Genomic DNA, 19,335 nt, shown 5'->3' with positions numbered 1-19,335 from the left:
CAGCTGTAGTAGGCAAGTTCAATTGACCTGAAAATGAATTAAAGTAGGGAACACTGTGAATTTAGTAACACGTTTTTAGGCTATTCTTCCTATAGATTTTGTTTGTGCTGATGACCTTTTCCTAAGCAAATCAAACTTGATGTAGGCAGTCTGTAAGGTTGTAGGATATTGATAATATGTATGTCATGGCAGGGCCCTATCAAGGGTCTCAAACTCTTCTGCTAAACAAAACTAATAAAATGTGCCATATGCATAATCTGCCATGTGTTCAATGTATTTGCAGATACCTGACTGAACTTACTATCTTAAAGGCCAGGCTGGATGGGGCTTTTGAGCAACCTGGCCTAGTGGAAGGAGTCTCTGCCCATGGCAGAGGGGCTGGAATTTGGGAATTCCAACCCAATCATTCTAAGATTCTGAGATGTCTAATCTTAGAACTAACCAAGCTGATAAGATGGTATTTTTTGCAGAGACAGTTGAGTTTTTAGGCCAGGAGATACACACATCCTTGGATTGCTGCTCAGAAGGGAGGGAGTCTGGTTTATGCAGACATTGTCTCCTAATTAGAAATAAGTGCTCTTGAGAAAAGTGCTGTTGTCTGTGCCCATCTGTGACATGGTGAGCTTTAGTGAAAGCACTGATTGTTGGATGGGGCTCTGTTGTGTGTGTGAGAGCTCAAAGCCCAGCTTTTAGCTTGTCATGCACCCAGAGGAGGAACATAAGAAAAGGAAATTTTAGGGAGCATATACAAGCTGATACACAGAAAATATGCCTTTCCATTAAAAATACCTCACACGGGACTGTTACTATTTTCTAAAATAATGCTGGTGTTGAATTAAATTGAGAACTTTCCCAGTAAAGCAGCACAGTTGCCTTTGGTGTACCTGCACAAACTGATTTCATGTTCTGGGCTATGAAGTACCTTTCCAAGAGCAGTGGGTGCATCACAGAGAAAGGTCTTCTGCAGCATTTGGGTGATATGCCTAGTTCAAGGATTTAATTAGCTCTAAAAACTCCACAACTTCATTTTCCCTGAGAGAAATCTGAGCTGACATTTCCTCTTTGGTGATATCCAAAGGTTAGGTACAGTTTCTATAATTATTTAATTCCTGGAGTCTTTGAAACTTGCTGGTTTTTTCATTAATGGTAAAGATCTTACATTTGAGTGCTGTCTTGTTCCTCTTCCTTTTTCCCTTCACCTTCTGATCCTGTTTAATACCATTTTTAATCTTCAGTCTCAGTTACATGCAGCTTTGTCAAAATTAATATGCTCTGTTCCAGTGAACTGGTACCAGCTTGTTGCAGGAAAATTTGAAGGAGAGGCAAATCCTCTGCACATTTTGTGTGCTTGGTTTCAGGGCTCCCTTGATGCCTCTCAGCTGTTTCCTTGGGAATGTGTATGCTGAGAATGTCGATGTTCTGCGAGATGGAACTGGACCCTCAGGTTTACGGCTTCGCCTACTCACTGCAGGTACTGGAGACACTCAGGACATTGCACTGGTTGTTCCTCTCAGGGAAAGAAGGGCAAACCTGTGTAAATGAAGCACAGGTTGTTTGTGCTGATCTAGTAAGTGATTTCAAAGTGTTCTGTCCACCTTATTTTGAATTATTGGAAACAAAACCCAGTTAAATCCTTTTGGAGATGAGCCTGCCCAATGCTGAGTTTTTCCAGCCCTGGAGAAATTGCTAAGAACTGGAGCCCTCACATGTTCCAAGTCCTTAGAACATGTTTGCAGAAATGGAACTTGTCTCCAGACACATGTAGAAGAAAACAGATCACTGTTCTCAGTACATCACTAAAAAAACCCATGACAAACCAAGAAACCTTTTGTATTTGTGCATTTTCTGACATTCCAGGGTAGGGTGTTGATATTTTTGTGATTAAATCTGGAAAGCTTTTAAAAATGCTAGCAAGTAACTATATTAATGCTGCAGCATTAAACTGCATTTCCAATTCAGTTCTGTTTTCATTTACATAGGAGACAGTGGTGAAAGTGAAGAGAGGCTGATGAGTCTCTCTTGATGTGCTTGCAGAGATAGGAGGGTGCTTAGAAATTAGGGCAAGTTGTAACAGCTGCAAAGGAGTCTTGTTCAGTTACCATAACTTGAGACTTGACAATGTTTTTAAGAAAAACTATATTTAACAATTTTCATTAGGAGGCTCAGCTCTTCACCCGTTCTGATTGCTAGCTCTATGTGTATTGAGGAAACATTTGGAATACATTCACAATATGGAAAAGTTGAAAAAAAGGAAATTATAGATGACAAAAAATTTTGACTAAAAATAGAGCAGATATTTTCAACCTACTTTGCTTCCCTTATTACACAGGAATATAAGGTAGAGCTGTCTAGTGCAGAGAACATATATCCTTATGTACTGGGGAAGGAGTTGGCTAAAGCATCATAATTACGTAAATTATTTTGAGAAACTGGACACTTAGTGTCAAGTTTTGTTAAAAATGTATATGCCTGCACTTGTCAATGAGTAAAATAATTATTAAAATATCTTTGTTCAGACAAACTTGCAGAGAGGCAATCTGGACATGTGTTGTTTCTATCTTGCAAAGTTTGTAGAAACTCTTATAAAACATTACACATCTGTTCTGGCTCAAGTTTCTCTGCCTGTGATTAATATGAAGTTACTGCTGCTTAAGAAATCAAGGATGACCAAATTGGATTTTTCTGATTTATTTTAGTGGGTAACTAGCTACATAAATAATGCATAATGAGGAAAGCTAAGTGTGTATTTAGAGCACATCCTGTGTCTTGCCGTAACTGCTGCAAATGTGTACTTGCATTCTTGTAAATGTAAGATGCTGCATTCCTGAAAGCAAGTGGTCTCACAAACTGCAACATCTTTCCATTTCCTAGCATCTGGTAACATGTCAGCAATTCATCTGTGTAATGGCTATTCAATAAGATCTGATTTAATGTTGTTTGCACAGGGATGTACTTGCTATTGATTTAGTAAGTTATGGGAATCTTGAGTAAAGAATGTGTGTTTTGTGATGCAGTTAATGTGGATGAGGGATTTCACTTGATGTGCTCTAAATATGTTTTACTGCTAATAGCCAGCTGATCAAATTGACATGGGCTGGGAAACCAAGTCATGTCCATGTAAATGGCAGGGCAGTGAAGGTAGTATGGCTGAAACTGGAGGTGGAAATGGGGAACCATGCAACAATCAGTGCATGCACCTCTCTGATAAGAAGTGTTTACACTGTTGCAAAGTAAGTGGTTAAATTTAGTTTGGCACTGTTGTCTGGAGAATGCAGCTCTTGGGTTTGTGATAAATAGAGGAATGCTAACCTTTTGGTGTTGATTTGCCGGTGTATTCTGTGATCAGGAAGGATGCATGTAGAGTTGTTTTCCATCCCTCAGGCTGTGGCCCAGGTGTTTTAGCTGATGCCAAGATGCGGGTATTTGAGCGCTGCGTGTACTTCGGTGATTCCTGCCAGGATGTGCTCAGCACCTTGGGCTCTCCACACAAAGTCTTCTACAAGTCTGAAGACAAGGTGAGGGAATTCATTCAGGCACAGACTTTGTTCATTGGTATCTCAGTCTCATCATAGTGCTTGTGTTTGGCAAGGTCGGTGAAGTTAAACTGCCATCTAGCAAAAATTACAAGGGCTCAACATACTACTTGACATAATAGACGAGGCTGAACCATTATGTAGTAGGTTTTAAGAAGCTTTTCCAAAATCTAAATTGATGCAAATCTGTTTAAATTTATTTTAAAAATCAAATTGTGTGATGCTAACTGGTTTAAGAATTGTTACAAAGGGGAGTGCTTTTGTATCCCAGATGGGCCTTAGCAAGTGTGTGCTGCCTATTTTTTTTCACTTCTAGTATATGTAAAATAACTTCAGCATATGCTTTGATCTTTTCCTAATGTTTTCACACAGCATAATGTAAGTAAACCTTTTAATTATGATAACTGAAAAAGCTGATGTGTCACTGTGCTGCTGCAAGCAGCTGATGGTCCTGTCATGAAGCACAGTATCTTCCTTAGTTGAACAAAGGCTTCAAATAAGATTATAGCAATTTGTTTGAATGTAGAATTGTTATTAAAGGCATTCATCTTTAAGCATTATTGAATGCATCTAAAAAGTGTATTTCTTGCAGATGAAAATCCATTCGCCCTCACCCCATAAGCAGGTCCCATCAAAGTGCAATGACTACTTCTTCAATTATTTCACACTTGGAGTGGTGAGTCGAAAGCTTCCCTAAACAATTCAAGTAAACTTCTGATTGAGTTACACGGCAATCCTAAACGCTGTGGGAAATGAGAGGCTGCAAAACTCTTGATTGCTGCCTTAGGAATCTCTGGATATGAACAGTTACACTTGATTTCCCTTTAACACTCACAGATTTAATCAGCAGCATTTTATCTCCACCAGTGGATGGAGGGCTCTTTGCACTTTGGCAGTCTCTTAGATTTTTCTCTTTTTTCTGTAGTACCTGATGCATAGGTAACTAGTTCTTATTCCTGAGATGTGTGCCACAGCATCAGTTGTGAAAGCTTACTGAGCTGTGGTGTGTAGTTAAATCTTTGTGCTCCTTCTTGCAGCTGCTTTGCTTTAGTTTACATTACTGTAAATAATATGCAGAAAACCAGGACCTCCTGAGAAAACTTGCCAACATTAGCAAACGAAGCTGCAGTTGTGATTGAGTGCTGGAGGAAATGTGTTACTGAATTTACAGTTAGTCTTATTTTCAAATACTACTTTTCATTGTTTGATTCAGTTTCAGTGAGATGAATGCATATCACTCTACACAGGGGCTATTTTAAGTAATCTCAGATTAGTTTAGGGAATGCCTCCTTCCTACCCAAATTGCTTTATCTGTGCTTTTTGTCTTAAACAGGATATTCTCTTTGATGCAAACACTCACAAGGTGAAGAAATTTGTCCTGCATACAAATTATCCTGGTCATTACAACTTTAACATGTGAGTGTACAGAACTCATCTATTAAAGAGTACATTAAAACAAAAAGGAAATCTTACCTTCTTTTTATAGAATTACAGTATGTTTTCATAAGTCTCTTTGGTGTATCTAGTAACCTGTGGGGGTTGCAGGCATCATTAGTAACATTTTTAGTAGTATTTTCTTTGACTCTTAAATGCCTTTATATACACTGGCAAGTATGTTTAAAGCAGTGAATGAGGTGAGGTAGTTCTTGGGCCAGGTGTGATGTGCAAACTCTTGATAGAGGCAAACTTGTATTAGCAAGATTGCCCATTTTCTGGTAGCTACATTGCTGTTTTCTTCCTAATGTGATTTCAACTAGTGATTAAAAAAAATCTCATCTTCTGAATATGTTTTCAATACTTTCTAAGTGAAAACTCTTTACAGGAGGAGTATGAGTTAGTGATTGGATGGCTGATTGAAGCAGTTAGTGACAGAAATCTGTAGTGCTGTTTCCTAGCTAAATGTTTCTCCATGACTCTGTGTAACAATAGAGTAATTTGTGCTGAAGGACTTCTGTGTCATCTAATAAATTGTATTATGACATTCCCAGGCTGCTGCCTTTTTTGATACAGAAAATCTAACTGAGAACCTAATCTGCTATCATAGATAACTGTTCCATAACTAAATATTTCTCCATCCATTCTGTGTAACAATAGAGTAATTTGTGCTGAAGGACTTCTTGTATCCTCTAAAGAATTTTATTGGGACATTCCCAGCCTGCTGTCTTTTTTGATGTAGAAAATCTAGCTGAGAACTTAATCTGCTATAATAGATTCTCATTTTCATTTTATTACTATGACTTTTCATGAAAGGGATTATTAAGAGCTGTAAGTCTGTGGCTGTGCAGTTTATCTCTGTTTTCTGATAGCTTTCTGATTTGCACTTTCTAGTTACCATCGCTGTGAATTCAAGATTCCACTCGTCATTAAGAGAGGTGAGCATTTCCCTGCTGTCCTGCTGCAGTGGGCACAGAAAGCTCCAAGGGGAGCTGGGATCAGTTCTTGTCTCTGGCCTTCATTATCAGAGGATGCTAACAGTGACAGTCATTGAGACAGAGAAGAAGTTTTGGGATTAGGTTTCTATTTAAGTGGAAAAAACACTTCAGGGCAAGGTACCAGTTCTCTTATTTTACTTACACTACTTTTTCCCTTATTTGGATCATGCAAATATTTAGCTGCACATCACAATATCCTGTAATGCTACTGCTCTGCTGGAATCAATTACCTTGTACCTGGAGGCTCAAAATCTGTAAGACAGTGTTAGTCTGAGCTCATCTGTCCAGTCCACTGGTATTTAATATAATCTGGTTTACCTGAGAATGAAAATAAACATCCAGATAAGTTGGCTCTGTGTGCTACAGACGAAGTATGTTTGTGTTCACCTGAAAATAAATATATAAAAAATAAATCTATAATCAGTAGTGCTGATTTGGCAAGGTACTAAAATATTCCCAGCTCTGTGCTTGTAACTAATCTCAACAAAGTAGGGAAATCCTGTCTGAAGATCACAGTGATTGAAGTCGACTTCTTCAACATAAGAAGAAATGTGTACTGGGAAGGTGTTTGGATTATCCAGGGAATGCCAGATGCTGCCTAGGTTTTGGCCAGGGATGTTTTCCACATTCTGATTGGTATTTACTGCAAGCACTTTGCTGTGTGAAATGCAATCCTCCTGTGGCTGTCACAGCAGTTTGAGCATATGGAGGATTAAAATCTGCAAAAACAATGTTTGTGTATACAGGCTTATATGAAAGTTGACTTGTACTTCAGCCAAGAGAATGAGCATGAGAATTCTCACTTCTAAAATTATTTTCCCTTAGGTTATTGTATTCAAAACATTAATTTGTGATTAATTTTATTTACATCAAGTATCATTATCAATTTATTCTTAATGTGTCTGTTTTTTTGTTTAATTGGCATTTCTGACCAGCTTTTCTGGTCTCTAGCTTATGTCCAGGACATGCAAGAAGTTGTAAACAGATATAACAGTTTTGAAGAGTCCATCTTCTTCCCACTGGTGGCAGTGCTGGATGCAGTTTTATCAGTTCCTTTTTATACTTCACGTTCAGATGATAAATTAAGTGCCAGACAAGTTATCTTTCAAGATGCACATATTTGATTCTTCTGAACTCTCAGCACAAAGAGAGCATGTTTAGAGAGGGAAAAATACAGAGGAGCAAATGGTCTTGAACTTGACCGAAAGCTCTGCTTGACATGTTTAGTGTCTAGGTCCATTCCCACTGTTTTGGGAACATGCTTTCAGTATTTAGGAGTACCCAAATATATGTATGTAAGATATGTATGACAGTACTTGAATCCACCAGCAAATAGTTTCTGTTTAAAGGCTGTAATTGTAAATACAATGCTGTCCTTTTATTTTTTAATAAGTAGGCTGTGATTCCCAAGCTCTCTGCCATCGTTATTTTGGAAGAGTGATGTTTTAACTGATTTCAGGCCTGCCAGCTCCTGAGTCTCCAAATGTCAATTTTAGCCAGATGTCCTTCCAAGTGCAGTGGTGTGTTTTGGACTTGATGAGTGGCACATCATGTTACCTCCTGGAGTGGCCATGCTAGGCCTACTAGCTTAGTGCAAAGAGATGGAGTTTATTCTCCAGTGCTGTTCTTCCATCTAAGATTAAAGCTTAAGCTTTTATTTTCTTAAAGTTGGGACTTGCTGTAAATAGGGAGGTTTTATCACCTTAACTGGCATTTAGTCAGTGTTCCTGACAATTCTGATTGCTAGTGAATGCTGATAAATTTGTATATGACCTGATCTAAAGCTCCTGTGTCTCCTACTATCTGAATTAACATGCCAAAATAAAAGATTATTTAGGGGACTGTTCAAGGTTAAGCTATAAAAGCTTTTCTGTTTTTGTTTCATAGATAGTGCTGATTCACAGACAGAAACATGTACAACGTACAGCAAGGTAAGCCTGTGCAGAACTGAGTGTTTCCCTAATTTTCTTAAATAATCTAAATGATTCAACTTTACAATGCACTTCAAAGAAATTACAGCAGTGGTATCATGCTGTTTTAAAGTGGAATAGTAGAAGGCCAAAAGTTAGTGTGTATCTTGTGTTTTAAATATTTTGGTGTGTTAAGTGGTTGAATTCATTTGTAATAGCACTCTTCAAGTAAACTAAATTATTGCATTATGGCATGGCTTGCATTTTAACACAGCTGCAGGTAAAAATAGTGACATAAGTGATGGGGGAAAACAACAGCTGGTGGTGGTTGAATGTTAGCTGGAGACATGTTCCTAAACAAAATTCTCAGTTATTGTACTGAGCATAGCTCTTGAAGACATGTACTATTTAATAAGAGAGTCTAGTGCCCTTCCACTTTCTTCTGAAGGGCACCAGTAATGGGATGTTTCTTAGGGAGTAGCCTCTCAAAAATGTCACTGCCAGTGTGACATCTCTTGATGACAGCAGACTCCTTGAAGACTCCACAGCCTTGCCACCTAAATGAACTTCCCAGCTGGGCAGTTGCTGCTGCATATTTGATAGCTGCATTAAGTTGAAAAACTTCTCAAAAACTGTCTCTGCAGTCAATATTCAGCCAGGGCTGCTGCTCCTCTCTTGGTTCCTGGGGTGCCAAATGAAGGCTTTCCTTGGTGAATTTTGGGTCCCATACTGGGAAGAAAAATTGGAGTCAGCAATCTGGAAGATGCCATTCTGTGCTTTTTGGTTTGAATTAACTCCCTTTAGTGCTTTGACTTATTTCAGTCTTGTGTGTGAAACTGCAGCTTCTTGGAGTCTGGTTCAAGTGAGGAAAACTGTTGGGCATTCCCAGTCATTAAATAGTGCAGCTTTCCTCTTCTACAATATTGTTGCTTAAATCAAGGAAATATTTTTGGGAGAGGTAGCAGTGGGGCTGTTTTTCCTCTCTGCAAAGGTATAAGAATATTTTGTTGAAGTTTCCCATAGCTGCTTTGGTCTCTGAGGTGCCCCTAAAATGCCTCAAGACTTTCCAGCAACATTTTATCCCTAAGACAAATAGAAATTTTTATATTAATAATTCTAATTCCAATGTATTTTTAGACAAAAATGAGAATATACCTTAAGAGAATTTACTAGCCCTAGCAATAGATAGTTACATTACTGAGTATGGCTCCAGTCACAAAATACTTCTGTAAATACAACCTCAGGTTTATTTGACAAATAGGCTTGTCACTAACAAATGTGCATGGCACACTTCCTAGATAAAAAGAAGAGTTTTCTTTTGCCTCATTTTAACACACATTCATTGATGTATTTGCAGTGGGACAGTATTCAGGATCTACTGGGGCACCCTGTAGAGAAGCCAGTGGTACTGCACAGGTAAAAATCTCTCTCTTTATTTTGCTTGGCAAGGACTGGGTTGACAACAGAGAACAAGGAGGAGTGTTTATAGCACTGGTTACTTTTGTACTGCTTCGCTGGTTAAAGTTTCAGGGTTTTTTTGGCCACTAACAAGATAGCTGCTCTCAGAAGAAATAAACTGACATGCTGAGTGAAAGCATTTCCAAAATTCCTTAAAATGCAAAATCCAGAGAAGATCTCAGAGAAAACAGTGCATTAAATAGTATCTTTATGAGTAACAAATAGTGTAGAGTTTTGTACTTTTTATAAAATATTTCAATAACATGACATTATATAGCACAGTATATATGCATATGATAATATACATAACAGCAGTCTGTCTGAAGAAACTTGTCTTTTATGAACATACATGGTTCTACAGTTCCTTCAGGCTGACTGAAGATAGAATAGCCTTAAATTGGCTGTGTTTTGTGGGCATTGAGGTGGATACTGGCTTAAATGGGCATTATCTGTTTGTACAGTTATCATTTTATGATGTGAAACCAAGATTTGTATCTCAGGACAAGTGTAAGTGACGGGTACTGTGCAAATACTACAGCAATTTCAGATAAATTAATATATTTTTATCAAGATTTCACATAATTTTGACTTTGTTTTTTTTTTCTTTTTTTCCCCCTCCTTAATCATTGTGCCTTTTGTTCCCCTTTACACCTGTGTCATGCCAGTGAGATGATTAGAGCAGAAGCCATTGAATGAAGTAAAGCTAAGGTGAAATAGTGATGACATAGAGCCCTTCTATTCTTCCATCTGTGTTGTAGAGAGTAGTTCAACCAGAGAGCACTTTACTGAGCTCATCTCAAATGGCTCAGACATGCAATTTGAAAAACTGACCAGTTTACAAGAAAGGACAAAAGGTAAATATTCATTAGGTTTTTTTTTTTTGGCTGTAATCTAAAATTCATTGCAGTCAACAGAAATTGTCAATGTACAATCAAAAAATACAAGAAATAACTGGAAGAAAGTGCTACATAGATCTTGAAAAATACTGTTAAATAAAACTTGGATTATTCTATTTCAGCATCATATAGGTTAATCTTCTTAACATGCTGAATCCAGTTGATTAATAGATAGTATATAGTAAATATAAATACCAGACTATATATAGTAAATACATGTAGTAGAGGTTGAGACACAAAGGGAAGGATTTTGCAATAAAATAATGTGTAGTAACATGGTGCTTCTCTCTTCCTGTGTGTCTGGGGGTTTTCTTAGGTTTCTTTCTGTTCAAGTTAAGTGCAGGAGAGTTTTCCTGTAGAGGTCACTAGTGGCTTTTTTTTTTTTTTTTAACTTTATCCCCAAGTGCTATTAATGGTTCTGTGGCATCAAGCAGAATTTCCTTTGGCTCACTTGGAGTCTAGCAATGGTGTACATAATGTAGAGGTACTTTCTTTTGATGAAAGCCATGATAAAGATGCTGTAATTCACCTTATATTGCTGAGTAGTTTTCCTCCTTAAGATGCTCCTGATCCTCACATACCCATTTTAAAATTTTTCCCCTCTTTTCTGTTCAGGTCATCATCTCCGAACAACACTAACCCATTTGGGTCAACTTTTTGCTTTGGACTGCAGCGAATGATCTTTGAGGTTAGGAAAAAGCCCTTTTACTTTGTCTGAGCATGGGAAGATGAGTCTGCTGTTCTATGACTGGCTTCTTACTTCCTATTGCAATAAAAACCAGTGTTTGGGAGTGGTATAATTTTAGTGCCTGTTGGAAGAAAGAGGGAACTTTGCAACCTCTTCTCTGAGATTGTACATTCGCATGTTAAAGCTGAAACTTCAAGTTTGTCACCTGGAACTTGTCCTAGCAGGAGATAAGTCACATGATTGGCTGTGTCATGGAAATCTAAGAGACTGTGTTTAGGAACTAGCCAAGGGCTTGTTGCTGTCATTTGTTGTTGGGATTTCTTCCTTCAGGCAGATCACTTCTGTATTCACCATTTTAATACTTCTGATTTTCTGTTTAGTAGCACTTTGTTTAATTTCCCTTCTTCCTGCTGTGCTTTTGCAGGTGATGCAGAATAATCACATAGCTTCTGTTACTCTGTATGGCCCCACACGGCCCAGCAGCCAGTTGAGAACGTCGGACCTTCCCCAGTGAGCATCCCCTGCAAAGTCAGCTAATCTCAATGCTACAGAATTAGTACAGCGTGCCTTGATTTGCTGCCACTTATAATATGGAAAGCACGTTATGATTTTATTTTTTTTCAATAAGCCTTTCCACCCAGGAGTGGTGTGGAGAGGAAATTCTCTCAACCCTTCATCATGGGGCATGGAACTGTTGATGGAGGAAAGCAGCTTAGGTGCCTGTGCCGTCATTTATTCCTCTCCGTTGCCCTCGTCCTATGCAGCGCAGACATGAAGAGACTGTCCCTCCTTCTCAGCTGGCAGAAGGGGGAAATGGAAGAGGGGCACGTAATGACTGCAAGAATTAGAAGCACAAACTTTCTGAGCCTTGGAGCATCTGGAAGCAGGTATTGATTTTAGTCTGTTTGTGTTACTGTATTGATGTGGTGGTCACATTTTAAGAAAACGTGTGTGTATATATATATAGATCTAAACACCTCGGTATTTCTGTGGCTTAGGACATTGTACCAAGTGTGACAAGGATGTATATATGTCCATGATTTCAGGCACCACATCTTTGTGTAACTTTAAACCAAGCAAGTAGCATGTGCATAATACTTGGTTGTAACATTTGCACTACATACACTTTAATTACTTGATAAACGTTTATCTTCACTGAGGAGCATCTGTGTACTGGGTGAGAGTGGGGTGTGGTGGTTATTTAATGTACACTGCGCATAAAGCTTATTTATACAGTGGATCAAATTTATCCACCTTCCTGCACTAATATGTACTTGATATGCTGATACAATTTTTTTTCTGTCATGGCTGGTTTACTAATTTTTTTCATATGCAATTTTGAAAGAAAAAAATTCTGGAAGGGGTTATTTCTATGATTGAATTATGTTTTAATGAAAAGGTTTGATACAATTTTTCATACTAGTGAAAAATTTAACAAAGAAATAATGTTGCCTCATTTACCTCTGTTCCAAAATCCTTTATTCCTACTCTATTTCCTCAGAGAAAGGAAAGCTGTATATAATGGTATCTCAGAAAGAAATTCTGGAGTTCTGCCATCACCAAGATAACCTTTTCTGTAACTTTTGATGTATGATTTTAATTTATGCCAAAGGTTTAGCCAAAGACATCCTCGTAGTTTCACCGTTTCTGTACATATATGCTAACTGCACACCCCACCCCAGCAGACAGGATATAGGCTTCTTTCTAGTTGGGAGATGCTGCTCGCAACATTTTATCCCAGGAGGATACTTTAGGTTTCTAGTTCTCTTACCAGTCTTATTTGGGAGAAATAGGTGGTCTGTCTTTGAAATAATGAACCCTTTTTAAAAATGGACAAGAGAAATGTATAATTTTATCCCATTTTTAATATTTTGGTGTCGCAACTTGTGATACATAGATGACAATTTTGTGAGTTTTACTATGTGTGTACAGATTTTTGTAAATATGACATTTTTGTAATTTTAACTCCATGTACAGTGTAATCCTGTATAGTTTATCAATGAATGAGAGATAGGAAATCGAATGTTAAGTGAAGTTTGGGATCCTGGACCAGTAGCAGGGATAAATGTGTGTGTGTGTGTGTGAGACATTCTTTGCCATTTAGTCTTCCTGTATACTGTGATACTCTCAACTGTTTTGCTAAAACAAACAAAAAAGCCCCATGGAGAATCTAATGGATAAGGAAAAAGTTACTGTTTACCTTTATCCCTAGGTGTCACTCCTGTTGAATCCCTGTTCAATCTGTGCTGTCTCCTGTGATCGTTGCTTGCTAAGAAAATTCTATGCCTCAATCTTCCTTTTTGTTTCCTCTCTAATTTTAATTTCATTTTACATAGCCCTTCTGTAAATTAAATGGAATAATAATGAGCATGTACACTGAAAGAAAAATAAAAAGAGACTCTCAGTTACTGTTTTTGTGTTAAATACAGTTGCTGGGTGTTTTTGTAATAAAATCTTGGATGTTCTTGCTTTTTATTTTCTTATCAATTAGTTCTTTTTATTTTACTGGTTTTCAGACTTTGTATTTGAAGTACCTGACGAGTGTATAGTGACTTTATAGCCAATTCAGTATGTTCTCCAAAGAAACAGTAACTAACATAACTTGATAGATACTTGTAAGGTTCTGCCCTGAAGTGGAGAAGTCTGTAAACTGTGGTCGATAGCACCGTGGACTCTGCATTGTGTTCAGAAATGAGATTGTTATGCTTCTGTGGGCCCTTGGGGATCGTGGAAATCAATTGAGCTTTGAAGAGGGGGAATATTGCACAGCAGAAAGGAGGAAATGCCTGCAATGAAAGCTGCAAATGTGAATTCTCCTACTGCATTCGTGTGCCCCAAGCGACTTCACAGAAAAGCTCTGGGAGTCTCCCTGCCCCAAGCAGCTCAAGGTTAATGCAGGGCACAGGGCAGGGCACTCCTGCCCTGGCTGTGCGGGCAGGCAGAGCTCTCAGCCTCCTCCTGCAGCCTCCCTCAGTGCTGCAGTGCACCCTGACCCTGCCTGCTGCTCGGCTCAGTGTGCTCTCACAGAGTTTTATGGTCTCTCAGCTGAGGTGCTGTGCCTGCTGATTCTTGTTACTAAAATGTGACAGCAGTCCTGATGCTAACTTCAATTAATTTTAATCCATCCTTTTCTAATAAAGGCTGCAGAGAAGCTGCAAGAGGAGATAAATCCTTGATGGGATGGTTTGAGTAATGGCTATTGGTAGCAGATATCCTCCTCTCAAGCATATTGAGTTGAATTTCTTCAACTCAAGAGTGAGGTCAGGCCTGCTGCTGTAGCATGAGCCCTGAGACTTAGGACAGGAGCAGCAGCTAACCTATGGTGTTTAATAACTACAGTGGCTCCCAGCTTCACTTGTAATGCTCTGGTGAGATCTAGTGGCTTAAATAGTATTGGTAATTAACAGTTCTCTCCTAACAACCTATATACTTCTCTAGGTCAGCTCCTTGATATTGAAAAATTCTCTGCACAGACAAAAAATTAAAGGCAATTTTGCATCTTGGCTGTTGCTGCTGGGCTGAGCTTAAAGCATTTGACTTTTGGGAGAGGCAGGTGTGAAGAAGCACCAGGAGAGAATGTGGAGCTGCTTTTATGGATTTCCTCACCACCCTTTGTGAATGCAGCTGTTCACAACCCTCTTGTCTGAGATGTTTTGGTTTGTCTGCTCCTTTTTGGATTAAGCCAAGCCAAGCTGTTCCTGAGCTGATGCATTAGAGAAGCGTTGTGGAGCATTTAAGGACTTGCTGGCATGAGAAGTTCAGCCATGGGTAGAGGGAACTGATGTGGGTTTGAATCAGAAAGAAGAGAGGAAGGAGTGGAGGAGCTCTGGGGGACAAGGCAAGGATGGCAGTGTGGCAAGAAGGGAGGCTGGGATGAGGCAGTTTCTCTGAACCAAGAGCTCTTCTGGGCAAAGGGCTGCTCAGGGGGAGCAAGGGGCCAGCTCTGCCTCCCCCTCCAAAGGAACTGAGAGATTTGGGCTTCAGATCCCATTTTGCCAGGTGGCCTTGTTCCTTGTGATAATCCTGTGTGGTTTGATACAGATCCTGCATGTTGGCAACATGTGCATTGATCCACCATTTTGGTTTCATATGATAAAACTGTTTGATATAAAGTATAATTGCATTTTTAATAAAACATGTAGTGCATATGATCTCCTTCTGATGTGTGCTGTTTTCCTTTGTAAAGAGGTCAGGAGTTTGTGTGTGTGCTTAAATTGCAGTACTGTCCACAGTATTTCATTTGTTTACATTTAATAAAACTGATTGTTGTGCCGTTCTCTAAGAAGGTGAAGCTGACATTTCTTCACCTATTCTCCAGGCCTTCAAGCAGTCCCTGGGTTCCTGTGATGGCTCCAGGCAGTGCTGTATAGATAAGTGCTGCTGTGTAATACTAGATCCTTCTGTTCCCCAAAATGCAGTTCCTGACGAGGAAAAGCAATCTTCTGTTGCCAGGAACTGCCACATTTTTAATTCTAAACAGATTTTTTTTTCCTGAAAGACTAATCATATGGTGTGTGAGAACTGATTCATGTGATCATGATCATTCAAATTCCAGAGCTCCCATCCAACCTGTTTAAAACAAAATCTTTCAGCTCTACAAGTAGATGGTGATTCATCATTGCTTTGGGGCTGGCTGGAGATTAGGGGCCAGCTGCTGTTTTCCAGAGGGAAATCGTGGGTGTTGCTGCCCCCTTCACACTGACTTTCTGCCTGCTGTTAGAACCTGTTAGTCACTTAACTACTCTAAGCCAGAACTTCTATTATGTTTTTGTGTTTGGTGGCTCAAAATGTACATTGAAAGTAAATCTGTGTGAGTCAGTGTGGCTCTTACTTTGAAAGAAATGTTACATCCAAACCCTCTCTTCCTGCTTTCTCCAGAGTATTTGGGCAAAGACCAAGTTGTCTGATTTGGCACAATTTCACATAGGCTGGTTGTGTTCAGGATATTTTTTGATGTTACAATGCAAGAAACATTATTGTATGCTAGTTACGATAGTTCTGTGTCACCTTTTGCTTGATAAACACCTTTTTTTTAAACCTTGATTACACCAGTGCAAAGCCCCCTCCCCTCTGCCTGCCTCTGTCAGCCACAATCTGCCACAGCACATGGAGCCAAGGAAATACCTCACTGTGTGTCTGTGCAGTTAAAATCCTGGTTACTTCTGGTGGTTCTTTTCATGTGAAGCATGAACCAGGTTGTTTCAGAGAGAGGATAAGGCTGAAGTAAAACAAGGGGAAATGAAAGATGGAGCTTACTGGAGATACAACTGTTAAGCATTGAAAACAGGCTCAATGAAGCAGAGCTCATGAAGGATTTTTTTGGGGGGAGTGTATGTGTTACTTGGGAGCTCAAATAAGTACTTAAGGTGCAACTTAAATACCATATTCTTTGCCTATGTGAATTTGTACTGTGACTAGTAAAGATACTGTTAAAATGTTTATCTGCCAAAGCTTGCATCCCAAGCTCTTGTGGTGGATGTGGGGATGGCTGTTTTTCCAGCAGGTGGAATAATTTATCCTCATCATCTGGAAAACATGAGTGCTTGAAACAGGAGGAAAGGTAAGCTGGAGTTTGCAGAGTAGGGCACTCATTCTGGTGTAAGAGACCATTATTACAGTAACTTTTGTTCTGGACTGGCTGTAATGGTTTCATGTAATCTTTTTCATACATTAATGAATTTCTCTTTAAATTTCACTCCTTTAGTTATTTTGAAGTACTGCATATTCCAATTCTGGAAGCTGGTTTTAAGTGCCTTAATGCTTTACACCTACACTATATATATATATATATATATATATATATTCCACTGAGTGCATAAGTTTCATTCTCTTATTATTATACTTCAGAGAGGCATTTAGTTTAAATACCAATCAGAAAAATCCCTACATGATTATGCAGTGTGCAATCTAATCAACTAAATAATCAAACCAGCCTGATTTGCTGTATTCCCTTTTCCCCTCTGCTCATCTCAGAAAAACTGCAGCCCTGAAATTCTGAATTTACCCTGTCCCTTGCTGGGTAAGCTCTTCTGCATCCACAGGTAGGGAGGTTACAGAGATTATTTCACCCTTTTCTGCTTCTCTGGCTGTAGACACCAGTTGTCTTATTGTCACACCTTGATTCCCACCCTGGGACAAGGCTATCACTGCAAACCTGTGTTAGGTTTTTTCCAAGGTTTTAGCTCATGGATTGTCAACAGATGGGCTGGGAAAGGGAGGGGGAGAGAGAAGATCCCTGAGCTGAGTCTGAATGGTTTGGAGAGAGCATTGGGCTGGCCAGGAATGGTGGGGGAGCTGTTTGCCACTCCTGGAGGGACTCAGTTCTGCTCCTCCTTTGGTTTTACGTTCCTCTTTGCTTTCCCCTCTCAATCCTCAGTATGGTTTTCTTACTGATCATAAAAGCAATGAAAAATTGTATTTAAAAGTTTTACTGGTTTTTAAAACTGCCACTGCAGTTAGTAGCATCATTAGGAAATGTGGTGGGCTGATTTTCTGAGCTGCTGAGACTTGCAAGTCCAGCTGGAAGAGGTACAGCTCAGGAGATCAGCAGTTTTTCATGCTGGGCTTTGGGATAGACTTCTTTTTCTCTCTGATCTGATGGTCTTTCAGCACTCCCCAGGGAATGTTCTCAGTGCTGATATTTAGTGAAGGTTCTCTGAGCCGTTTGATTATTTTGCACTGTTTGAGTTTGCAGCTGAGGTTTGCTTCTGGAAACCTGCTGCAGAAAGATGAATAATTAAGATGCAGACAGGAAACACAAGATTTTAATACTGAATTGCTTCAGAGTCCTCTTTGGCTTCCTTTTTTGTTATGTCTGTCTGCAATGGCTTGACCAAATGACGGATCTTGGCATTCTCTACCAGTTTGTGTGTCCAGAGATGCACTTGGAGGTGCTGAATGTGAGATTCAAGCCAGCTCTGCTCATTGTAGTGACCAAATCTGGCTACTTATGTACAGCAGAGGCTGGAGAACAAAACCAAATGGATCTTTCATCAAGAGAGACTCTGGTATTCACTGGATAAGAGAATGAGCTATTCTATAGACTAAGATAATGGAGTAAACAGTTCACTCTAGCTCTGTTTCTGCCATCAGGGTATGTGCTGGCACAGACTGTGTCAACACAGATGTTGAACAACTTTGGTCTGGGACAAAATGCACTCATTAATGCTGTGTTGTGGATAGATTACAGATCTCAAGATATTGCAGAGGGAGGAGCCAACTCTGCATCTTCATGTGTAAAAGGAAAACCTTAATAAGGACTGCTGAACCTGACTAGCTGCCTCATAGGAAATTGCAAGGTAAACTCTGTTTATTTTTCTGTCACTGCCATTAAAATAAGTCCAGCATAAGGAAACACCAAGTTATCCAAAATAATGAATAATGTATTTTTCGTGTTACTGTCTTCATGAAAAATCCCTGTGATTTTAGTCTTAACAACATGTGTGCAGGTGCACTTGACAAACTCATTCTGACAACTAGAGGCACGTCTGCATGCTGTCTTTTAATAATGGTATAAATAATTTCCCAAACTGTAAACTACTCCCAGATAATACATTTCTGTACAATCTCATAAATACACAAGTATCACACGTGTTAGCAGACAGAAGCAGGAGTGATTTTGTCCTACCAGTGAGGCTTTGGCTTAGTTCCACACCCTGCAAAGCTCCTTGTGAAGCTCACGTGAACATTTGATATTTCAGGATTGCATCCTGGAAACATCTCAAATGTAGAAATCTTTTCATTTCTATATAGCTGACCTTTTCTTGGAAATACATGACTGTGAGGCTTGAACTCAAGATGAAGATTACCAAGGTGTAAAGCTCTTGTTCATAGTCTGCCACAGACACTCCCAGCCTGCTGCTCTCTCTGTGCATTGTTAGTACCAGTACTGAGCCCAAGCTGCTGTGGGGTGGGAGGGAGGGAGGGAGCTTACCCACGGATATGAAATGCAGCTGTGCTGCAGGCTCTGTGCAAGGGAAAGGAACTTTGGGCTTTTATGACTGATTATAGTTTCCTTTGAAGCTGTGTGGATGTGCCATCCCAAGGGGGTCTCTGATGGACAGGAGTTTTGTTGAGGGGGTAAAAACTTGTAAAAGAATTAACGAACACAGTATCAGAGGCGAATTAAGGCTCTTTGTCCCATGAATTTCACAGCTTTGTAACCCTGATTTAGAGGAATTCATTTCTGCTTTGATGTCTGATAAAAGTATATTCTTCTAAGGTAGGCTGCTGTTGGGAAAACAAAATGCATCAAAGTCTGGACTATACTTTGGAAAACTGAGCAATTCACTCTTCTTGTCTGATGCTTAAAATACTTACAAAGTTCCTGACTGAACCTTGGAAAGCCCAACAGAAAGATTGCTGGGTGGTTTTGATTTCTTGTGTTAAATTTAGGTGGACTTTTATTCTGAAGTCCTT

The 19,335-nt window shown here is 39.3% G+C and overlaps 1 protein-coding gene across 1 annotated transcript in view; it reads left to right on the top strand.

Moving 5' to 3' along the window:
• PHAF1 (phagophore assembly factor 1) overlaps positions 1-15,063 on the top strand; it is a 36,679-nt gene extending 21,616 nt beyond the window's left edge. Inside the window, exons 9-17 of the mRNA XM_021535229.3 lie at positions 1,359-1,471; positions 3,382-3,515; positions 4,126-4,209; positions 4,867-4,949; positions 5,862-5,905; positions 7,853-7,896; positions 9,233-9,291; positions 10,845-10,917; positions 11,342-15,063. Of these exons, the coding sequence (XP_021390904.2) occupies positions 1,359-1,471; positions 3,382-3,515; positions 4,126-4,209; positions 4,867-4,949; positions 5,862-5,905; positions 7,853-7,896; positions 9,233-9,291; positions 10,845-10,917; positions 11,342-11,431 (724 nt within the window). The 3' untranslated portion in view covers positions 11,432-15,063. The remainder of the gene's footprint in view (positions 1-1,358; positions 1,472-3,381; positions 3,516-4,125; positions 4,210-4,866; positions 4,950-5,861; positions 5,906-7,852; positions 7,897-9,232; positions 9,292-10,844; positions 10,918-11,341) is intronic.
• The last annotated feature ends 4,272 nt before the right edge of the window (positions 15,064-19,335 follow it).

Source organism: Lonchura striata, chromosome 13, assembly GCF_046129695.1.
Source record: "Lonchura striata isolate bLonStr1 chromosome 13, bLonStr1.mat, whole genome shotgun sequence".
NCBI lineage: Eukaryota > Metazoa > Chordata > Aves > Passeriformes > Estrildidae > Lonchura > Lonchura striata.
The sequence above is the reverse complement of the archived record's forward strand: the minus strand, read 5'-3'. Positions and strand labels throughout refer to the sequence as shown.